Source organism: Penicillium nucicola (genome assembly GCF_028828085.1).
Source record: "Penicillium nucicola strain IBT 29836 chromosome Unknown utg000002l, whole genome shotgun sequence".
NCBI classification, from domain to species: Eukaryota; Fungi; Ascomycota; class Eurotiomycetes; order Eurotiales; family Aspergillaceae; genus Penicillium; species Penicillium nucicola.
In genome coordinates, this window is record NW_026643126.1 from 2,513,841 (window position 1) to 2,533,222 (window position 19,382).

General features: G+C 46.5%; 8 protein-coding genes across 8 annotated transcripts; 6 read left to right on the plus strand and 2 right to left on the minus strand.

The window, feature by feature from the left end:
- Positions 1–763: 763 nt before the first annotated feature.
- On the plus strand, positions 764–1,537 carry N7511_002726 (uncharacterized protein; the record flags this gene model as incomplete). Its single annotated transcript, XM_057125151.1, has 1 exon — positions 764–1,537. The coding sequence occupies one exon, from the start codon at positions 764–766 to the stop codon at positions 1,535–1,537; it is 774 nt and encodes a 257-aa protein (XP_056987310.1).
- A 463-nt stretch (positions 1,538–2,000) lies between these two features.
- Positions 2,001–3,641, minus strand: N7511_002727 (uncharacterized protein; the record flags this gene model as incomplete). Its single annotated transcript, XM_057125152.1, has 2 exons — positions 2,001–3,561; positions 3,616–3,641. The coding sequence occupies 2 exons, from the start codon at positions 3,639–3,641 to the stop codon at positions 2,001–2,003; spliced, it is 1,587 nt and encodes a 528-aa protein (XP_056987311.1).
- Positions 3,642–5,318: 1,677 nt separating this feature from the next.
- N7511_002728 (GNAT family acetyltransferase) lies at positions 5,319–6,071 on the plus strand (the record flags this gene model as incomplete). The annotated part of the gene is made up of 2 exons (XM_057125153.1): positions 5,319–5,748; positions 5,815–6,071. The coding sequence occupies 2 exons, from the start codon at positions 5,319–5,321 to the stop codon at positions 6,069–6,071; spliced, it is 687 nt and encodes a 228-aa protein (XP_056987312.1).
- A 1,151-nt stretch (positions 6,072–7,222) lies between these two features.
- On the plus strand, positions 7,223–7,852 carry N7511_002729 (glutathione S-transferase GST-6.0; the record flags this gene model as incomplete). Its single annotated transcript, XM_057125154.1, has 1 exon — positions 7,223–7,852. One exon carries the CDS (start codon positions 7,223–7,225, stop codon positions 7,850–7,852), a length of 630 nt encoding a protein of 209 aa, XP_056987313.1.
- A 798-nt stretch (positions 7,853–8,650) lies between these two features.
- Positions 8,651–10,561, plus strand: N7511_002730 (Ytp1 family protein; the record flags this gene model as incomplete). The annotated part of the gene is made up of 3 exons (XM_057125155.1): positions 8,651–8,921; positions 8,975–10,305; positions 10,364–10,561. 3 exons carry the CDS (start codon positions 8,651–8,653, stop codon positions 10,559–10,561), a joined length of 1,800 nt encoding a protein of 599 aa, XP_056987314.1.
- Positions 10,562–12,434: 1,873 nt separating this feature from the next.
- N7511_002731 (glycosyltransferase family 32 protein) lies at positions 12,435–13,761 on the plus strand (the record flags this gene model as incomplete). Its single annotated transcript, XM_057125156.1, has 4 exons — positions 12,435–12,713; positions 12,855–13,010; positions 13,063–13,422; positions 13,480–13,761. 4 exons carry the CDS (start codon positions 12,435–12,437, stop codon positions 13,759–13,761), a joined length of 1,077 nt encoding a protein of 358 aa, XP_056987315.1.
- Positions 13,762–14,666: 905 nt separating this feature from the next.
- Positions 14,667–16,719, plus strand: N7511_002732 (Zn(II)2Cys6 transcription factor; the record flags this gene model as incomplete). Its single annotated transcript, XM_057125157.1, has 5 exons — positions 14,667–14,762; positions 14,838–14,944; positions 15,004–15,243; positions 15,295–15,729; positions 15,777–16,719. 5 exons carry the CDS (start codon positions 14,667–14,669, stop codon positions 16,717–16,719), a joined length of 1,821 nt encoding a protein of 606 aa, XP_056987316.1.
- Positions 16,720–17,009: 290 nt separating this feature from the next.
- On the minus strand, positions 17,010–17,789 carry N7511_002733 (NYN domain-containing protein; the record flags this gene model as incomplete). The annotated part of the gene is made up of 1 exon (XM_057125158.1): positions 17,010–17,789. The coding sequence occupies one exon, from the start codon at positions 17,787–17,789 to the stop codon at positions 17,010–17,012; it is 780 nt and encodes a 259-aa protein (XP_056987317.1).
- Between the last annotated feature and the right edge of the window lie 1,593 nt (positions 17,790–19,382).

Sequence of the window (19,382 nt, forward strand, 5' to 3'; positions counted from 1 at the left end):
TGGAATGAATTAATAATTTGAATTATAGAAATAATTACTATACCTTGAAAGTGGCGGGGGCAGAGGGCTTCAAAAACTTACGTTTGACGGTCTGGACTATACTTCACCCTCGCCAGCCCCTTAATTGCACTGCAATCTCTTGCCTGATGTGGATATTTGAATGGTGAACATTTTAGCTTACAATGACCATTGATGGCCTGGTTAGATCACTAATTAGAGGTCCTCTAATTTTGCTTTCGCTTGCTCTTTTTCCAATTCTGGGCTCGCCGGGTACAGGACGTTTGATATCTTGCTAGTTAATTATAGATTTGAGCTAATAGATAGCCATTAAGAATCAAATCGGAGTTCTGTGGATATCATTATCTTACATGACTTCTTTTTTGCAGGTAATTTTGCAGCGCGTGTAGGCAGGATCCCAACAACCATCGGCAGAGCTGTGGGGGCAATGGGGCCCCTGGCCCCCTGTCAGGCACACCCGACCATGCATGACATACAGGGGCCATTGGCCGGGTTGGCCCCCCATCAATGCAGCTCTAACCGATGATCTGCAAGTTCTGGGGGCCAAAATATCCTCGAAATAGAAACTCCACGAGGTTTGGTATTTAACATATCTAGCTGCCTTTGAAGTCAAGTCACTAACAGAATATTCAACAATCACTATTGAAGCCATCTGGTTCTGTTTGTTCAATCAACCCCTTCTGGCAGCATTAGCCAATTCTTTTTCAATCCTCCTCTCGAAATCTCAAGCACAGTCCTTGTCAGAATGCTCTCCAAAATCCTATCAGTTCTCTTCTTGCTAGGGCTGATAGGCAATGTTCTGGCAATCAACTCCCTTGGTGTGGTAAGGGACACTTCTATGGGCAATAAAGTCAAGGCATTCAGCTCAAAGTGTACCGTCAAAACCAAACCAGAGGATGCAGAGTTTCTGTTAATGATCAAAACCGCCTGGCAAGAAATGAACTCTTCATTCACCGGCAACGAAAAACGAAGACGTAACGAGATTCCATTTGCAATGATTGGACTCTCTATCGATGATGAACTCTACTTTTCTTCTTCTGTCAAGGCAGGCAGTAATGAAATTGTCTATCAAACGTCGACGATCAAAGGTGGAACCGGCGAGTTGAAGAAGCTTCCAAGCAGATACGCTGAGGTCACCGAGGCTCTGACAAACTGTACCAGAGACAATCCGGGCAAAGGAACTCAGCACGGCAACTCAGCGGCTTGTGGCGAGATCATGTCCACCATCCTGTGGATGCATGACCACGAGGGCAAAATTCCACGTGCCTACAAACCCAAGGTCGCTGCCTGGTCTCCGTACGGCTATCTTCCTCCTTGCTCTTCGAAGGAAGGCGATATCACGTGGGGGTGCCACCAATGGACGGCAAAGATGGGATATACGGTGGTTGGCAACCTGACGCTTCCTAACCAATTCACTCAACCAGAGAAGTGCGAAAGTCTCTCGTTGAATACTTGTTTGAAAATTGATGAAGAGTCCGAAAATGGCAAAGGCAAAGTCAAAGGTAAAGGCAAACAGTGAGACAAATTAGCAAAATGGGGATAATACCGTATGGACAAAGCATCCTTTCTTTTTACCTGAGCTCTCTGTTAGATCCCCTATCAAGAGGAGGCTCATGCATATCATAAACCTTGGAATGTGATACTTTTCATTCTTTTATGAGCTGTGTTCATGTTCCCGGAGCTTTTTCTCTTCGTCGTGTCATTGTGTAGATATGTTTTCTCCAGACCTAGTTTCTTCCATTTAAACTACTTCGACAATTCGTACTTATTTGAATACCAGGCTGTTCATTCAACTACCTTACAGACTCGTTTCCGTGACACAAGCAATATGCAAGAATTTTGTATGCTTTCTTTGTTTCCTACATCGGCACAACACTTAGTAATTTAATGGCCTCCCAGCTCAGTCGACAGCCCTACAATTTGACTGTCTACAGTTCGTTGAAATATAAATCAGTTGAATGATAGCCGAATCAATATCATTCTCAACGTTTCATATATCGACAATCCTTATGGGATGCTTCATGGAATTCTCTATGCACCGTCCAAAGTCCTGGCGAAACATTAGATATAACACTGCTGATGTCAATATCCAACCCAAGCTCTGCACTCAGATTTCGAAGCTCTTTAGCATTGTCTTCGTTCCATTCGCGCCCTTTACCCATAGAGAAACTACGGAACATAATTGTATCCAGCAGCGGTGTCGTGGATTTTGCAGATGGGAGATAATCCTGAACAGCTTCCGTGACTATCTCATCTTCCAACTCAAAATCTTCCGAGTGAATCAATTGATCTCGGATAGCTAGTTTCTGAAGCGTTGGCGGCAAAACCTCAGAAATGGGAGGTGCATCGTCAATAGTCCAGCCGAGAAGCATGACGGATGGAACTTCTGCCGATTTAAGGCGCTGAAACTGCTTCAGAATTCCTATACATTGCTTGAAATTTTCCTCTGGAGTTCTATTGTCGCGGTTGTGAGAACTCCACACACTGGGGTAGTAAAGCGGGCAAAGCTCCATGCCAACTGACAGGTCTTCGAGTGTATCCTTCACACTCATCAGCCCTTCAATCAGCACACCAGGCTCTTTGAGAGGTGGTCTGGCAGATGCTTCACTCCAGCCGAGCTCTCTGTCCTGTGACGGGTATACAAGTCCCAGATGAAGGCTCTTCAACGAGGACAGGTGCAACAGAAGATCTCTGGCTTCGCCCTCTTCGATGGGACATTCAGCCAGCACAAGCCTCTGGAGCTGGGGTAGGCTTTTTAGCTTGCTCGATCCAGCAGGTTTGGACAATTCATCTTTGACGCCTTCTAGACTTTGGAGCCAGATCTCCAAAGATTTCAGAGCAGGCAAATAGAACCAGCCTGCGAATTGCTCCGAGTCACATGGAGGAAATGCATCGATAAATTTCGCACCAAGCTCATGGAACTCTCGAGATTGAGGAACATTCATGCCATACTCGACGATTGACAGTTCAGCAAATCGAGACAAGGAGCCTTCAGGCGCTGAGAGAAGAGCATGTCGTACCATCAATCCGGGGAACCCTGACTGCCACACGAAAGTGTAGTCTAGCTCCAGCGACTTCAAATTGTGAAGCTGAGAAAGAATAACTGCCACGAAGGCGTATGGATCGCCTTTTTCCAGCGCACAGATCCATTTGGCGAGTGATGGAAACTGTGCCTTGGTGACGATATCTTTTGCCACGTTGACTTCTTTCTCGAATAGAGACGAGAGTTGGTTCCAGTCTCCATCGATCTGCGGCGGATTCCATTTTTGTATCTGCATTTCTGCCGGATACTCCAGTTTGGAAGGGATCATGCTAACATGATGAATTTGAGATGCGAGATCTGGACGCTCATGAATCACTTTTAATAGGCTCAGCACCCGTTTCAGAGGTGGTTTGATCCAGTCGATCTTGACATGACGATATAATGAGCTTTCCGAGGAGACTTGTAGGTCTCGCGACGTGGCCACTACAGATGCGGTGTCAGATGGAGATATTTGATCCAGAATTTGCACCCAACAATCTTGAGGCAGATCTTGTAGTGCGCTGGAGAGAATTAACGCATGATTCTCTTGAGTGAAGGAATTTAGATATACTCACTTCCGTGTTGATGTTGATTCTCCCATGGTGGACTTCTGAGAAGTGTATGGGAAGGGAATCTGTTTAAAGAAGAACGTTGACAATTTCCAAGATGAAATCTGATAACTCTTAAAGGTCTGGCTGAGCATTCTCTTCGTAAGAAGGAATAAGTGCGAGAAGTCTTGTTTTCTTAATTTGGGATTGGGGGCTGAGGCGGACCGGGGGCCGAAACGTCATTTTGGCCCCTGTCGATCGGATGCTTGTTTGAAACTTCTATTGCGCTGTCAAATATATTTAGAACTTCTTTTGAGCGAACTGCAGTCTGTTGTTGAAGCGGCAATGTATGGAGAAGTTTGAAATAGAGCTTCGAGTTCAGCAAACAGTGCAAACATGTCAGTGATACGGAGTGGTTTTCGCCAGCTCAAAGGCTGGGTTCTGACAGATAGACCGCAGCTCGAACCTCATTCAGAACCTCGTACCGCGATCGATCTACTATTATCTATCTAAATATACCTCTGTCGTATTATTTTCCCAGCCCGGAAGGACCGAGATGGGAGAGTTGTTCATTTATATATAAAGCACAGGCCCGTATATATAAACAGTTCAGAGATTTTCCCTGTCTAAAACATCGACCGAACCTATATTTTACCATATTGCTTTATAGAATTACAATATGTTCGACCACAGCGATATCGAGAAGCTATAGTAAGATAGCATCGCTTCTGATGAGGCTGGCAGGGCTGCTAGGCATTGCAGGAGAAGGGTGAGGAATCGTCTTAGACTTAACACAGCGACGTCGCAGTGGAAGCTTAATTGTCTTACAGTTCGAGTATTCGATATAAAAAAGGAGAAGAGGATGTCACGTTATTCTAATAAATAAGCTGATTCAAAATTAGAATTGTAACTAAAAATAAAGGTTACAATAGAATTGAACTGGGGCTTACTAGGGTCGGGTCCGGGGAGTTCGACCCGACTTTGTTCTCCTTTACACAGACTCACCGACCCCATTTGGGTGATAAAAATGCAGGCAACAGTAAACGGTGCCAGTTTTGGATCCCGGGGCACTTTATTACTAGGGCATGGTCCGTGCCACCCTTTTTCCCCATACAAAGTGGGCCACTTTTCCAAAACTTTTTGTGTTTTTCTGCGGACTTGGTCGTTTTGAGAGTCAAGTCTCATTTGACGGGGCAACCCCGGCTTCCCGGTGCCCTCCCCAGCCCGGTGGGGTGTCCCCCCAGATGTGCACGCCATGGGGCTCCCTCCCCCAATGCTCAGGCATGCGTTCTTAGCCTTGCTCATTCCATGGGGTCTTCCCAAGGGATTTCTCGGACAACCCCGCCAACTGGCCAGTAAGTCGACATCGCCCGGGGCGTACCATCTCCCTGTCCCCTGGCGCTCTTATCTCTGCAGAAGTCCAGTGAGATAAAGATAGTTTCCATTGAAAATGGTTAAGTAAGTCTGACGCAGAGAATAAAAAACTAGAAATCAAATTGATACCGTGCAACCTCAGGTCTGTGTTGTGGAATGATGTAGCAAATATTTCAACCCCCTTGGATCTATTCAAATTTCCCAAGGGTTCCTAAAAGTTCACCGACCCATGAGTCATCGTCATTGTCAGCATGCTGATAATTTTATGCGTGATTGAAATCGATGAATGACTCATTCTACAAATAATCATTTGAACTGAGATTGAAACTTCATACACGCGGCATTTGCAATCGAAAATGGCGCCAGGTCCATCTATACCTTTTGAAGTAAAATACGCCAATGCATCCGACCTAAGTACACTAGTGAGCATCGAAATTCGCTCTTTTCCCTCGTCCAATTATATGCGCAGCACATACGAGGGATGCAATCCATTGGCAGTTCATAAATTCAAAACAGTCTCTTCCCTCGAGTATTTCGCTAAACCCGAATGCCATATTCTAGCGGGTGTCAACTCTAACACCGGTGATATTGTCGCATACAGCCGCTGGCATATACCGGCTATTTACGAGGTTGAAAGAGCCGGGGACACAATTCTGAGCAACGATGCGCAAGCGCAAATGCAGAATATGTGGGCGTATGCCCCAAAGCTGAACAAGGGTACCTACACGTTTTATGAGGAAATGATAAAACGTAGTAGGAGCATACATCTTAAGGAAACTGATATTGGTTCGTCAATCCATTTTGCCACTCGACTTATAAACTATACAATACGGACTGCTGAAATGCTGCTAGTCCTTGGGCTACTATGTGTCTTACCAGAGTATCAAAGAATTGGGCTAGGAACTGCATTTCTGAAATGGGGTATCAAGAAAGCAGATGCCAGTAACGCCCGTATTTACCTGGAAGCTACGATGGAAGGTGTGCCAGCGTATTCAAAGCACGGGTGGAAGATTGTCGAGGAAATACAGCTGGATTATACGGAGCGTGGGGGACGGGGAAGTCAGAAGTTTGCATTGATGATCAGAGAGCCCCAGGGAACAGCGGTTTGACATAAGCTTTTGTCCTCATTGTCTGTGTATCGCTTCGATTATTGAGCTTTGGAGTCTCCGTGCATCCCTAGTCAATTTGTTATATTATACCAGCCCAGACTCTGATAATTGCATATCGATCTCTTTGGTCCGTTTGACGTGCTTATTTACCCGGTGATTTATGAAATTCACTACAGCCCAGTTTCCAATGAGAGTAATTATTTTGAGACAGTAAAATAGTAAGATCACTTATTTTAGCTATGAGAGGTGTGTGTGTGCTATAGCGCCGCCGTAGGGAATCGAACCCACGCCGCTCCCCAGACGAACAAGGTTTCCGGTTCATTAGCGTCGAAATCTAAGGGTCCTTAGAACGCCACCACTGAGACAAGGCTTAAGGATGCTCTAGCCTACATCATGGAGATCAAAAACTTATTTCTCCAATCGTAGAATAGCGTCCTCACGATGATCCTGCAGGTAAAAAGAGAAGCCCAACGCGGGGGTCGAACCCGCAGCCTTTAGATTAGACTAGGGGGATTGATTAGTGAGAATTCTCTTAAGAAGAGCTGTGATTGATACTCACAGTCTAACGCGCTACCATTGCGCCAGCCGGGCGGTGTAGAGAGTCTAGATAGGAAGGTGCATACATGGAGTTTATAGGCTCAGTAATGAGGTTAGTGTTTGAATGACTAGATTTAGGCTGACTTATCGCCTGCTTTTAGGCCTCGCGTTACAGTGTATATGATACCGAATTTGAATTGCGGGATGGCACGACCGCTGCACTGATCCTGGTAGCGTAGCCAGAGTAGAACGTCATAGCACCGGCTTTATGGTAGTTATCGGTAAGTGGTGTTTTTAGTGAACGCACCGTTCTCACTGGGCGAAGTTTCGCACTTAAGGTTACAAGATGGTATCTACGGATTTTCCTCCAAAGCTGCTACCTTACTCATCTAAGTTTTGGGCCCCAATCCAAGCTCCTTGGCGTCTTAGCTCCCAAGGCAAAAAACCCTGTAGATAAATGACACCGTGTCCAGAGAACAAGTTGAGTAACAGTCGTACATGTCTCACATTATTTAACTTACCGTTACTTCAGTCCGGCTTGCTGTGTTTCTCTATTTTTCAAATTAACCACTCCATGCCCTTCACTCTACTTCAACACACACACGTCAACCGTCATGACTGATATCAAACTTTTCTACCATCCAGGCGCATGCTCCCTGGCTCCACACATCCTCCTTCAAGAATCTGGAGTCCAATTCCACACCCAAAAAGAAACCATCGGCCAATTCTCACCAGAACTCTTAGCTCTAAACCCCAAAGCTCGCGTCCCCGTTCTGAAAATCGACAATGCCACTATAACCGAGAATCTGGCCATCATGACCGCCATCTCCAATCTGGTCCCCGAGAAACAATTCCTAGGTGCGCCTGATACACTAGAAACCGTCCGGGTCGCCGAGTGGATAGCCTGGCTCTCGGGGACGCTGCATGGAAATGCATTCGGCTTGCTCTTTAGGCCTGCTCGATTTACGGATGATGAAAGCTGTTTTGACTCTCTCAAGCAAAAGGGGCGGGAACTTGTGCGGGAGTGCTTTGAGAGCATAGAGAAGAAGTTGGTTGGTGTTCATGCTGTTGGGGAGAGATTTACGGCGGTCGATGCTTACCTCCTTGTGTTTTATCGCTGGGGTGGCGAGGTTGGGTTCGATATGAAGATGTTGTATCCCAAGTATGCGGCATTGGCAACGGAGGTGTTGGCAAGGCCGTCGGCTGTTTCGGCACTTGCTGCGGAAGGGCTGAAATCTAACTAAACCTTAAAATAACTTGATGATTAGGTCAAAATTCTTGTAATTAGAGCGTTCAAATAAGGAGTAAGTGCATAGGTTGGCGTGACTTACTGTAGATCATATTCACCCGGATTGCCGCATCTATAGCGCACTCACTCTTATCACCCTCAGTCGCATCACGGTACAGCAGCGCTCACATGTGTCGGACCTAGGCGGCATGCGCTGGATTATTGAGAACATCAAAGCTGCATGCTAGCAGATTAATAGTTCAGCAAACCAGAAGTTTGCTCGGCTCAGTTTCCGACTCATTGCCGACGAAGCAGCGTAGTAAGCAGTGCGCCCCCATGAACATGCAGACCGCCGTATCCAATGATGTCAGATTAGACCACATGCTGATAATAAATCTACCTTGTCTAGAACGATATAGGCACCAGCGGTCATCCAGCGGCCATCCAGCGATTACCGGCGCTTCGGTTAATTGATCCATGGAAAGTATGCCGCGCCGATCTCCCGGCTTAGCCGCATCCGCTATACTTTCCTCTCAGCCCTATACAATCCCAGTGCAATTTTCCACCCACGCTAATCTGCCTAGTCATATGAGCTTGATTTCGGCTGAATTAGATCCGAAAAATCAGGATCCAGAACAAAGAAAAAAAAAGACTCCAGAGAACCCAGAGCTTGCCAATTTTGAATTCCGGCCCGGCTCCATTGACAGAGCCTCGATATTTAGTTACGATCGAAGAACGCCTCCATTTCACTTCTCGCAACTATATCAATCTCCAAAAAGGCCCACTCAGGTTTTGCAATTATCCTTCAGGCCTAATGCAGCCATTTTCTACCCATATTTCATTTGCAGCACTTTTCTTCGCGTCGTTTGCGATTGCGCACGGCGAAGATGGATCGATGGACATGGACATGGGTATGAGCATGCCTATGCAAACAGCTCATAGTACAGCTTCGTCAACACCAGTCATCCCATTGAATAGTCACTGTGAGAGTCCCATGAGCTACTTCGCTTGTGGCAAGCACTCCAGTACCATCATGGCGCATATTGCGCTCATGGTCGTGGCCTGGTGCTTTGTGCTCCCTGCAGGTAAGCGATCGTCAGCCAAGTACTTGTATTACAATTAACCTGATTTCAAACAGCGGTTATGCTCAGCATCGCGCGCTCGCGACTTGCGCTGCCGTCGCAATTCCTGTTCCTGGTCTTAAGTGCTGTCGGTCTGCTCTTCGGAATGATCTATAAAAGTCAAACACCGGATCTGTATGAGAACAATGCTCATGGAAAGATTGGCTGGATTGCGACTTGTATGATCAGCGCACAGGTCGCCCTAGCCTTGATTTTCTCGTATGACGGTCGGGGTGCGTCAAAGTTACAGCCTACTTCCTTTGAGCGCGCAGCATTATTGCCTGTCGCTACAAGAGAGCATGAGAGCCCTGACCCGACTGGTGCAATTTGTGAGAACCGCTGGTCTCGCGATAGTGGCCAGGGAACTGACTGCGGCTCATTCATCCAGAGTCCCGGGTTGTCATCTTGCGAAGTCCAATCTGAGTATGAGGGTTTTGATATACCAGAAGAGTCTCCAGTGGATTCATCAGAGGTTTCTGGTCTACGTGCTTGGCTCTGTCGCTCCGTTTTCGGTCGCCTTGTCTCGAGACGCGCACCTAGTATAGACTCGAACTGTATCCTGTGTATTATCAACGGCGCGCAAAATTTGATTGGCCGTATTATCCTGCCTGTTGGCTTTGTCGCCATTGTGACAGGCGCGGTCACCTACGGGGGTATTTTCCGTGGCAAGGACATATTCAACGGCCTGGCGCATTTCATCAAGGGTGGGATCTTCTTCTGGTATGGAATTCTCACCCTCGGGCGCTTTATCGGAGCATGGGCGGATTTAGGTTGGGCTTGGAACAAGAAGCCCCCGGCGTCAATTGTCGGTTGGAAGGCTAAGGTTCCGTCTGGCGAGTTTGTCGAGTCCTTTGTGATCTGGTTATATGGTATCACCAACGTCTTCCTGGAGCATCTGTCCAACCCGGGCGGCGAATGGTCTGCGGCTGATATGGAGCATGTCTCCATCTCCATCATGTTTTTCGGCGGTGGGTTGGTTGGCATGCTGTTCGAGTCCCGCCGTATTCGCGACACGCTCAACGATACTATCCTCCGGCCCCCTCCCCACGGCTCTCGCAACGAAAAGCGGCAGCCTCCTAAGTCGCAGGGCGTGCCACTTAACCCGATGCCGGCACTTATCATCCTACTTTTAGGCTTGATGATGGGATCGCATCACCAGGACAGCATGAAATCGACTATGGTCCACAAGCAGTGGGGGAACTTGCTGGTCGGCTTTGCGCTTGCTCGTGGAATGACTTATGTCTTGCTCTTCTTGCGCCCCCAGAACTCCTACCTCCCTGCTCGGCCGCCGACGGAGATCGTGTCTGGCTTCTGTCTCATCGCTGGCGGATTGATCTTCATGCTGAGTGTAAGTGGATCTGATAGAAACCCATCTGAATTTTCTACTAACGGTCATTTCCTCACAGACCCGCAACGTCATTGAAGCTATGGAATTCTATGAACTGGATGCTATGTTCACCTTTACCGTTGCCATGGGCTTCACAGCTTTCATCATGTCTCTGGTGGTCCTGAACATCGCACTCAAGGCATGGGCAGTACAGCGCGAACAACGGCCGCAGCGTAACGCAAGCTTCGTCTTGGAAAGTCAGAATACATTCTTTTAGGGTTTTCTTGCGGCCCCTTGAATAGCGAACTAAAGGGCCGCTTAACGATAGGCACGCAAAGGCAACTAACAACGCGTGCTATGTATGACTATAGAAGGAAAGAGACAATATTTACTAAGATTATGTTATTTATCAAGATAGAGCCTCCACAGGGTCGGCTTTGGGTTCGCGCTGATGTCTATTGAAGTTGAAAAGTTCGTAAGTTATGTTCACTTTTTCAAATTTAATCGAATTTCAAGTTTCTTATACCAAACCTACAGGAAGAAAAGAATACAGCGCATGCAAGTTGTCTGCAGGCGTATATTCAGGCCTAGAGATAAATCCATCTGAGAGAATACAGAAAAACAAGATGACCGAGGGAAAGGTACAGGCTAATGGTTAAGAGAGAGCCGCATTCAAATCACATAGCGAGGAAACATTATGGAAATTTGCGGAAGACTGCAACAGCGGTCACGAATGAATATTCAATAAAATGCACCGGAATAATCCTTATACATCAGATAGAGCAGTCCTTTTTTCCTCTTCCAATGTTTTCGTTATCTCTGGGCAATCATCTATCCACCCAATGTAAGCAATTGCTACATCGAAGTCTTCACAAAATTCACTGTAGCCCATTTACCATTAATTATTAAAAGATATTGACAATTATATAGCAAGCCGCCGACTGTTTTGTAAAGTCTGTCAGTAGGGCATTCGCGACTCTGCACAAACAAATGAACCTTTACCTGTAAATCTTACATTCGTAGGCCTCAAAAGGGCCCTCCTTAGGCTTGGAAATTAAGATCATTTTCATCACTTTGAACGAACGCTGGCCGATGCCGACGTAGCCAGCTTTGTACATGTGCACGCGCACGATATTGTGCCTTGATATCTTGAATATGCTCGTTCAAAAAATGTAGGGAAAGAACAACCGTAAACGCGACTATCATCAATGCGATTTGCACGCTGTTGTGCATCATGACGATGGAATCGTGAATTTGAAATGCTGTTGAAAATTGCGATTAATTGTTCCTTCGCCATGAGAACCCGGATTTCGGTTACTAAATAGGCAGACAGATAAGGAACTCCGGTGGATATCGCTCTGTTATGCATATATACGCTTTCGGATAGCGCGGTAAGTTCATGTTGCCCACTGCGGGCCTGGTTCTATGTTTTTTTTGGTAGCAAAATACCCTCGTCACTCTAGCTCCACTCCAAAGTCTATCTTGCGAGGATGCTATAGGGTAGTGTCTTGAGTGTAGCGATTGCCGTAGTATCCGGCGATCATCCAGCGCCCATCCAGCGCTTATCCAGCGAAATTTCGGCGAAATTTCAGCGCGCGCGAAGCGGATGTCGCGACTTTCCAACGAAGATGGACAGCTAAATTTTCGATTCGATTTTGTAGAAATGATGCTACTGTTCCATTCTGCACTTTACTCAGCGATCGCTGCGAGCAACTTGTGCCTCGGCTTTGGGAGAAAAAAACAACCACTCCATATGACGACAATTGCCACTTTTGGTACCGCATATAACTGTTTAATGTTTGAACCTTTAGGCAGACATAATCGGTTTGCCGAGCTAAACTCCGAGCCACAGCCAATAATGTTTGCTGTCGGTATTCGGACAACCAGTCATACCGGCCTCCGTGCACATATAGATCAACTATTTCGCACTTTTACGGGTCTGATATTTTACCATCCTGGCCCCGAACGCTCCACCTTTTGATGCAGGGTAATTCATCTCCTCTTTTTACTTGCGAAACACGAGGTACTCCCCCGGCCTACAAGGCCCATAAAAGCCCCTCATTTGGAAACGACTTGGCGGCGCCTGACAGTCTGTTCAACTACTTTGTCGCATATTGTCCCACGACCCAATTCTCTACCCTATCACTATCATGAGGCGTGGTCCTTTGATATTTCTCCTCATCGCCCTTCTTATTTTCTCGTTCGCAATTCGCAGTGTCTGGACCCTTTTGTCGCTGCTCGTGGAGGACGCCGCTATCGACGCGATTGACCATGCTGAGTTGCGCTCGCCGAACGCTACCTTGATTGAGACGCGACCTCAGATAATCCCAAAGATTATTCACCAGACTTATAAAAATGAGACTATTCCCCAGGTCTGGGTAGAGGCCCAGCAGAGCTGTATTGACCTGCACCCCGACTACGAATATATGGTACGTCTATGCATTAAGGTTGACACCACACCTTTTGCGATTTAATTTGCAATATAATCTTTGAGATCAATAAGCTGTTTCGCTTTCGAAAAAAAAAAAGATTTATATCTTCTATTTGAACACTGCTAACAGCTTTATCAGCTGTGGACGGATGAAAACTCGCGCGAGTTTATCGCCGCCGAATATCCCTGGTTCCTCGAGACTTTTGATGGCTATGAGTACCCTATCCAGCGCGCGGACTCTATCCGTTATTTCGTTCTAGCATTTTACGGTGGAACCTACATCGATCTAGACGACGTACGTATTTTACTCCATGAAATGTTTAGTCCGCATTTCTAACAACTTACAGGGCTGTAATCGTCGCTTAGATCTCCTACTGACTTATCCGGCGTGGGTACGCCGTACTGTGCCCACTGGCATCTCAAACGACGCCATGGGATCTATACCCCAACATCCCTTTTTTCTACATGTGATCAAGACCCTACAGCAATACGAGCGCCACTGGCTCCTCCCGTACATCACCATCATGTACTCGACTGGTCCGCTGTTTCTATCAGTTATTTGGAAAGAGTACATGCAAGACCACCCCAGCGAATCGAACCGTGTTCGGGTTCTCATGCAGGGCGACTACATGAAAAACTCCTGGAGTTTCTTCCTCCACCATACCGGTAATAGTTGGCACGGAAATGACGCGCATTTGATCTTCTGGGTGAGTTTGGAAGAAAAATAATATTAGATTGTGCACCAATGCTAACAACATAAAAAGATGGGCCGACACTGGATGTTTCTCACATTCTGTGGCTTACTCTTGGTCACTGTCGTCGGCTTTTGCTGCATCTGGACCTACAGCCGTGTCACGCTCCCGGAGACTCAGTACCACTACACGAAAGTTCCGCCCCTCAAAAGTCCCTCCCGCCTCTCATCCTCACCCACGCGGTGTGCTCGACGAGTGATGTTTACTCTGCTGCAGAGGGTAAACGTCAAAGAAGACGAAGAATCAGGCGGAGCCACCGAAACCTCGTATGACCTTGGTTTTCGTAGCGACTAAGGTAGTAGCAGGGCTTTGTATACAGTCAACTCTCGCTTACGGCAAGCGTAGTATTTGCATTTGTCCGTTTCCTGCACGGGTTTTGAAAGGACAGGTCCACTTTCATGCATTTAAACATAGAGCATAGATCGCTCATTTGCTACACATTCAAGGTATAGAGAATGTTTTGGACCGATTGATAATAATGGATAATTAGAGAATAATATATTTAGTCATCACAGCTCTATCTTTCAGTGTAAAATGAGTTCTATCCTGAGTTGCATGTCTACGTTAAACGACACTACTGTACAGTATACTGTCAAGTTCCACATTCTCCACGCGCAGTGGGTATATCCACTCTTATGCATTTTTCTTTATAATCTTGGTTGAGGATTACATTGGTTCTTCAAATAGTACACGAATTGAAAACACACAAAAAAACTAACACCTTCTTTGAACCACTTGAAATCATAGATCGAAGCTAGGCGGTAAATTCGATAATAGGCGTCAAAAATGATAAGGGACACTTAGCACACGTAAGCCCCTTGTAGAAGAGGAGAAATCATGTTAGTGAACATGAAAGGAATATTCCATTCAGATGATGATTAGATATTTGTTTCTATCACAGGTCTATCGAAACAACGTCGGCGTGTTTGTGTCACATGATCAGGACAGTCCGGATGTGACACGTGATTCCCGCCCCGAGTGAGCTGATTCGGTCTTGGCATTGTCAGTTCATCGCCGTCCGATATCAATGGAAGGGGTTGGGTTAGGCAACACCATTTAAGTGCTGGGAACTAGTGGGTGTAAATCTGGCGCTCGGCTAGACATCCGGCTTTTTTCTTTTGACTTCAGTATTTGTCTGGGGTTCGATACGAAGATTGCAGAAATTGGACACCAAATTGTACGCCATTTGCTCTATCGCAATGGAGAATGCTCATCCTCGCCCGCATGAGAATTCGCCATCTCATATCAAGCCACGCCGGGCTGGTGTACCTTGTGTCAGATGTCGCCAGATGAAGGTAAGAACATGGTGCTCTTGTGTGCTTCTCGTTGAAGTCGACGCCGCCAACTTGCAGGCTAACTCACATCTAAAGGTGAAATGTAATGCTAGTCAAAAATTCCCTGCACCTTGCTCCGCCTGCGAAAAGGCAGGTGACCCATGTTCTGTTGACCCTTGGTTCAAGAGGAAGTCTAAGAGAAGGTAATAGCGGCCCAATGTCCATTATTCTTATGCCGCATTTTCACTCTAATCGAACTTAGTCTGAAAGCCCGCCAAGGATATGAAGGCGACCCTGCATATAGGACGCCCCATTCTGAGGGATCAGGTACTGGGCCGATTGACATGTCGTCGAGGCCGGATGGTCCTTTACCTGCCTCTGATACTTCTGTCGCAGGCATAACTGCCGAACTACGCATCGGCGGGAAGAGATCTACCCGATTCACTCATGAGGCTACCGGTCTCAACCTCACATCCAATGTTGTGGCAGAACTGCTAGAAGAGTACGGCAAGCTGGTTCTGTTTTCACGTTAAACCTGCTCACGACCCTTTAGGTATTATTCTCATATCCACCCAAGGTTCCCGCTGTTGCTTGACCCTGCCACAATCATTGATAGCTATGAAAAAATCCCCTTGCTGTTTTGGAGCGTGTTGGCCGTTTCAAGCAAAGACTCAGAGAAATATGCATCTGACTACCCCCGGCTACAAATTCTTTCAAAGCAATTGGTAGCGGACATCCTCCTCAGCGGTACTCGGTCTATCTATCTTGTTCAAGCTTTGCTTCTACTCTGCGTTTGGTCTTTTCCTCATGAAGACATGAACAAGGAGCCGTTTTCAATGTACTCTGCAGTCGCCATTTCTATGGCGCGGTCTCTTGGTTTGCATCGTCCACAATATCCCTTTCTTTTATTTGCGGCAAAGGCATCGGATATCGGAACAGTGGAAACTCGGACGTCAACATGGCTGGCTTGTTTCATCGTGGATCAATGGTATGTTTACTCCTGGGCCGTTCATGAGCTCGCTGATTACTTCGTAGGCATACTGCAAGATTTGGGGTGCCGGCTTCCATCAAGATCGACCATACAGTCCTTCACGCTTTGAATGATTCAACAATTGGTGTACCAGCGACAATGAAAATTCAACTCCACATCGCCCTCGTCACCTCAAAGATTTCGGCTGCCCTGGGAGAATGCGAGACTTCGGCCACCGGGCTTACACCGAACCCCCTTCCGCTTTTGCGGGTTTTTGAAACGGAACTTTCTATGATACAAAACAGATATGCGTGTGAATGGTCTCCTGCCGAGGAAGTATCTTTGCTTGATGCGCGACTCAGCCTGTACTCTTATGTTCTCGACCAGAAAAAGACCGAGGTCCTGAACAACGTGCATCCAGAGAATGAACTCATCACCCAGGGCAGCGCCACGGCGAGACAGCTCCTCGTCGTGCTGAATACATTTCCCGACGCACTGAGCAAAGGAACATTTCATGTTTTCCGCTCTGCAAGCTACGCAATATTTTTCCTTTTGCGCATTCTTGGGACAGCACCCAGTGAGTGTTTCGATGAGACGGGTGTCAGAGCCATTATCAAACAAACTTTTACGTTGATGAGGGACATGTCTCAGACAGCGAATGACAGGCGGTCTCAATGCTTCCGAGTATGCAGAATCATTGAAAACATGATTAGCTACGAAGACTGGGACAAAGACACGCCGTTTTTAGGGAAAGCCGTGTCATTCATGGCTAATAACTATGTCGCAGACGTTGCCGCCAGGGGCATGATTAAAGCAAACATGCGGCATGCAGCTGCACAAACCGAACGCGATTCTCGGGAAACCGTGGCAGCAGGAGATCCGCCAGAGGTGGAAACAAATTTTGACCTCGATTTCGCGATGATATGGGATCCGATGCAGTGGAATGCGAATTTGCAGGATGCTGATGACCTACTATTTCTCAGTGATAATATAGGTGGAACCTCATAATTAAATATTATTCCTAGCAGTGAATACTTAGCCGGGTAACAGATACGTAGTAGAGTGAGGCTTTAGCTTTTGGCCTAGTTAGTCGTGTTATGTCCTCCGCTCGATCAGAAAGCAATAGCTAGCCAGTTGTCGCTTGATTCTGGAACAATTCTCCAAAGCTTAACGTGACTTCATCAGATTGTGTCGAAGAAAGGACGTTAGCTAGGTGAGCAACAATCAATACGTAAGCAATGGCAGACTCCCATTACCTACAAAACAGTCAAGAGACAAAGAAAAAAAAAGAAATGAACCTATTTCGCGGAACTTTTAGGCTTCCGACGCTTATCGCGTACAAGGACTTCCGCAGACCCGCTCGCTCCATGGGAGCGGCGGGAAGTTTCGAACAAAGCAGAAGCGGCAATGAGATCGCTGAGCTTATGGTATCCAAAAGTACGAGAATCGAAATCCGGATACTTCTTTGTCAGGAGCTGACCGACGTTACAGAGTCGAGCCCATCCATCGTCATCGGAGGCTGTCTCCACCGTCGTTCGTAGCTTACTGGATAAACTGGCATCTTTTTGAGCCAGTGAGGCTAGCGAATGCTTTCCAGACACGATAGCGCTGTCAGCATGCGGCACAAGTTCCTCAAGATGCTTGAGATTCTCAGTATAAATGAATTTATCGCAGGCAGCGACGAATGGCTTAGGCGTCTGTAGCTCTCCGACTCCATACACCGTCAGTCCTGCCTCGCGGATACGAGCGGCTAACCGGGTGAAGTCACTGTCGCTTGAAACAAGACAAAACCCATCATACCGGCCAGCGTAGAGCAGATCCATTGCATCGATGATCATAGCGGAATCGGTCGCATTCTTGCTATGGGTATAAGCGAATTGTTGGATTGGTTGGATTGATAGTTCAAGGAGCGTATTTTTCCAGCCCTGTAGATTAGAGCTACTCCAGTCTCCATACGCCCGCTTCACATGAGGTGTGCCATATTTTGCAGTTTCGGCCAGTAGAAGATTGACCACGGAGTACTGTGCATTGTCCGCATCAATAAGCAATGCAAGTTCAGGAATATTGTCACCGGCCATGACCGTGGATTTTTATGACTTGAGACAATCAGATTACTGACAGTTAGGGAACGTCATGTACACGACATAGTGTCGAGCATTGCTACTATCACGTGAATCCATCTTCAAATTAGGTCTTCAAAGGCATAAGCCATGACGGCGTTGCCTCGTGATGCATCATCCGCGGGGTGGCGCATGTACTGCACCTGGGCATAGTGCCATATCATGTAATCCATTTGAAAATGATACAGATATGAAAACACAGTTTCGAACAATTCTTAACATCTTCCTATCTTTTGACAATCAGCTTCGAGGATCAACATGTTCAGATGGTGGCCTACTAGCTTAGGATGCGATGCTATGGTGCTTCACGCATTAGTAGACCTTGGAGGTTGAGGTAGCAACATCTAATCAAGCTGGCGGGGCATCTCCACCTCCTCGCTGGTTTAACGAGTGACGCCCACAGCGACGTAGTTTCTGTAAAACACCTGGACATAGGTAGAAGGATTCATAGGACACCCCTGTTTCCGAACTCCCGTTGTATGGTGTGGATATAGTTCGATAAATTCTCAGCTTCGAAGGCACTGGATTGAGAAGCTAAATGTTTCTTTCGACTCTGTTTAAGCATTTGATAGATACCAGCAACATATATTGATGTTACCCGGAGTATATATTTGGTTCAGCTTGATGGAATCGGACTATACCTTGCAAGAACGAGCCATGAGATAACCCCGGGGCGGATCTACTAGATTAAGCGACCTAGTTACAAATGACCAAGTCCTTGTAACTTAGATCTAAATTTACATCATCGATGTCGACGATACCTTAGCTGGCGGGGCGTATAGGGTGATGTAGATGAGGATAGGGCTCTGGATGGAATTGAAAGGTCCAAAGAGGCTGGTACTGAATATAATTTCTAATTTCTAATTTCTAATTCAAACAACACAATGATAAAAATCATCTTGATTACTTACGAGACAGCATTGCAACTTCCATGCGAAAAGTAGCGTCTTGTGTGACGAGATCTTGACGACAAACACGCCGAGCAATGGCATGCATCATTTCGATGATGTGGATCATCACTTCTAGAAACGTTTGACTGTTTGGAGGTCAAATATCTTGGCCTCATAGCCTGACTTGTTGCTTTCCAGCAGGTGAAGACCAATTCTTTGCCGATGATCAAATCTGTCACCGACTATCTCTATATATGAATTTTCTTTTGGTGTACATAACGCCAAAGAATTGATGCACGTAAAATGAAAAATGCCTCTGCTATCCCCAAATATTTCAGAGAAATCAGTGCTTAAAACCTCTCCCCCGTAGAGATTGAGGTCCTCCTGGCAATGTCCAGCATTGAGCTAGCAGCTCATCAACTCAAACTCCATCCATGGCTCCAGCAACGAGAGTCTACCAAGACGCTCAGAGATAAATAGATACATATGCGTCAGTATTTGCCTGTGGACAACTAAAGTATACTCTATGGTGGCTGTGGTAACGTTGACAGTGTATTGTATCATCAACAGTTAAACTCACAATACCGATGCGTCTGAGCCGACAATCGAAAGTTGTTACTATACAGAGGTACCTAGAGAGTAGGCCAAGTTGAGAAAAAAG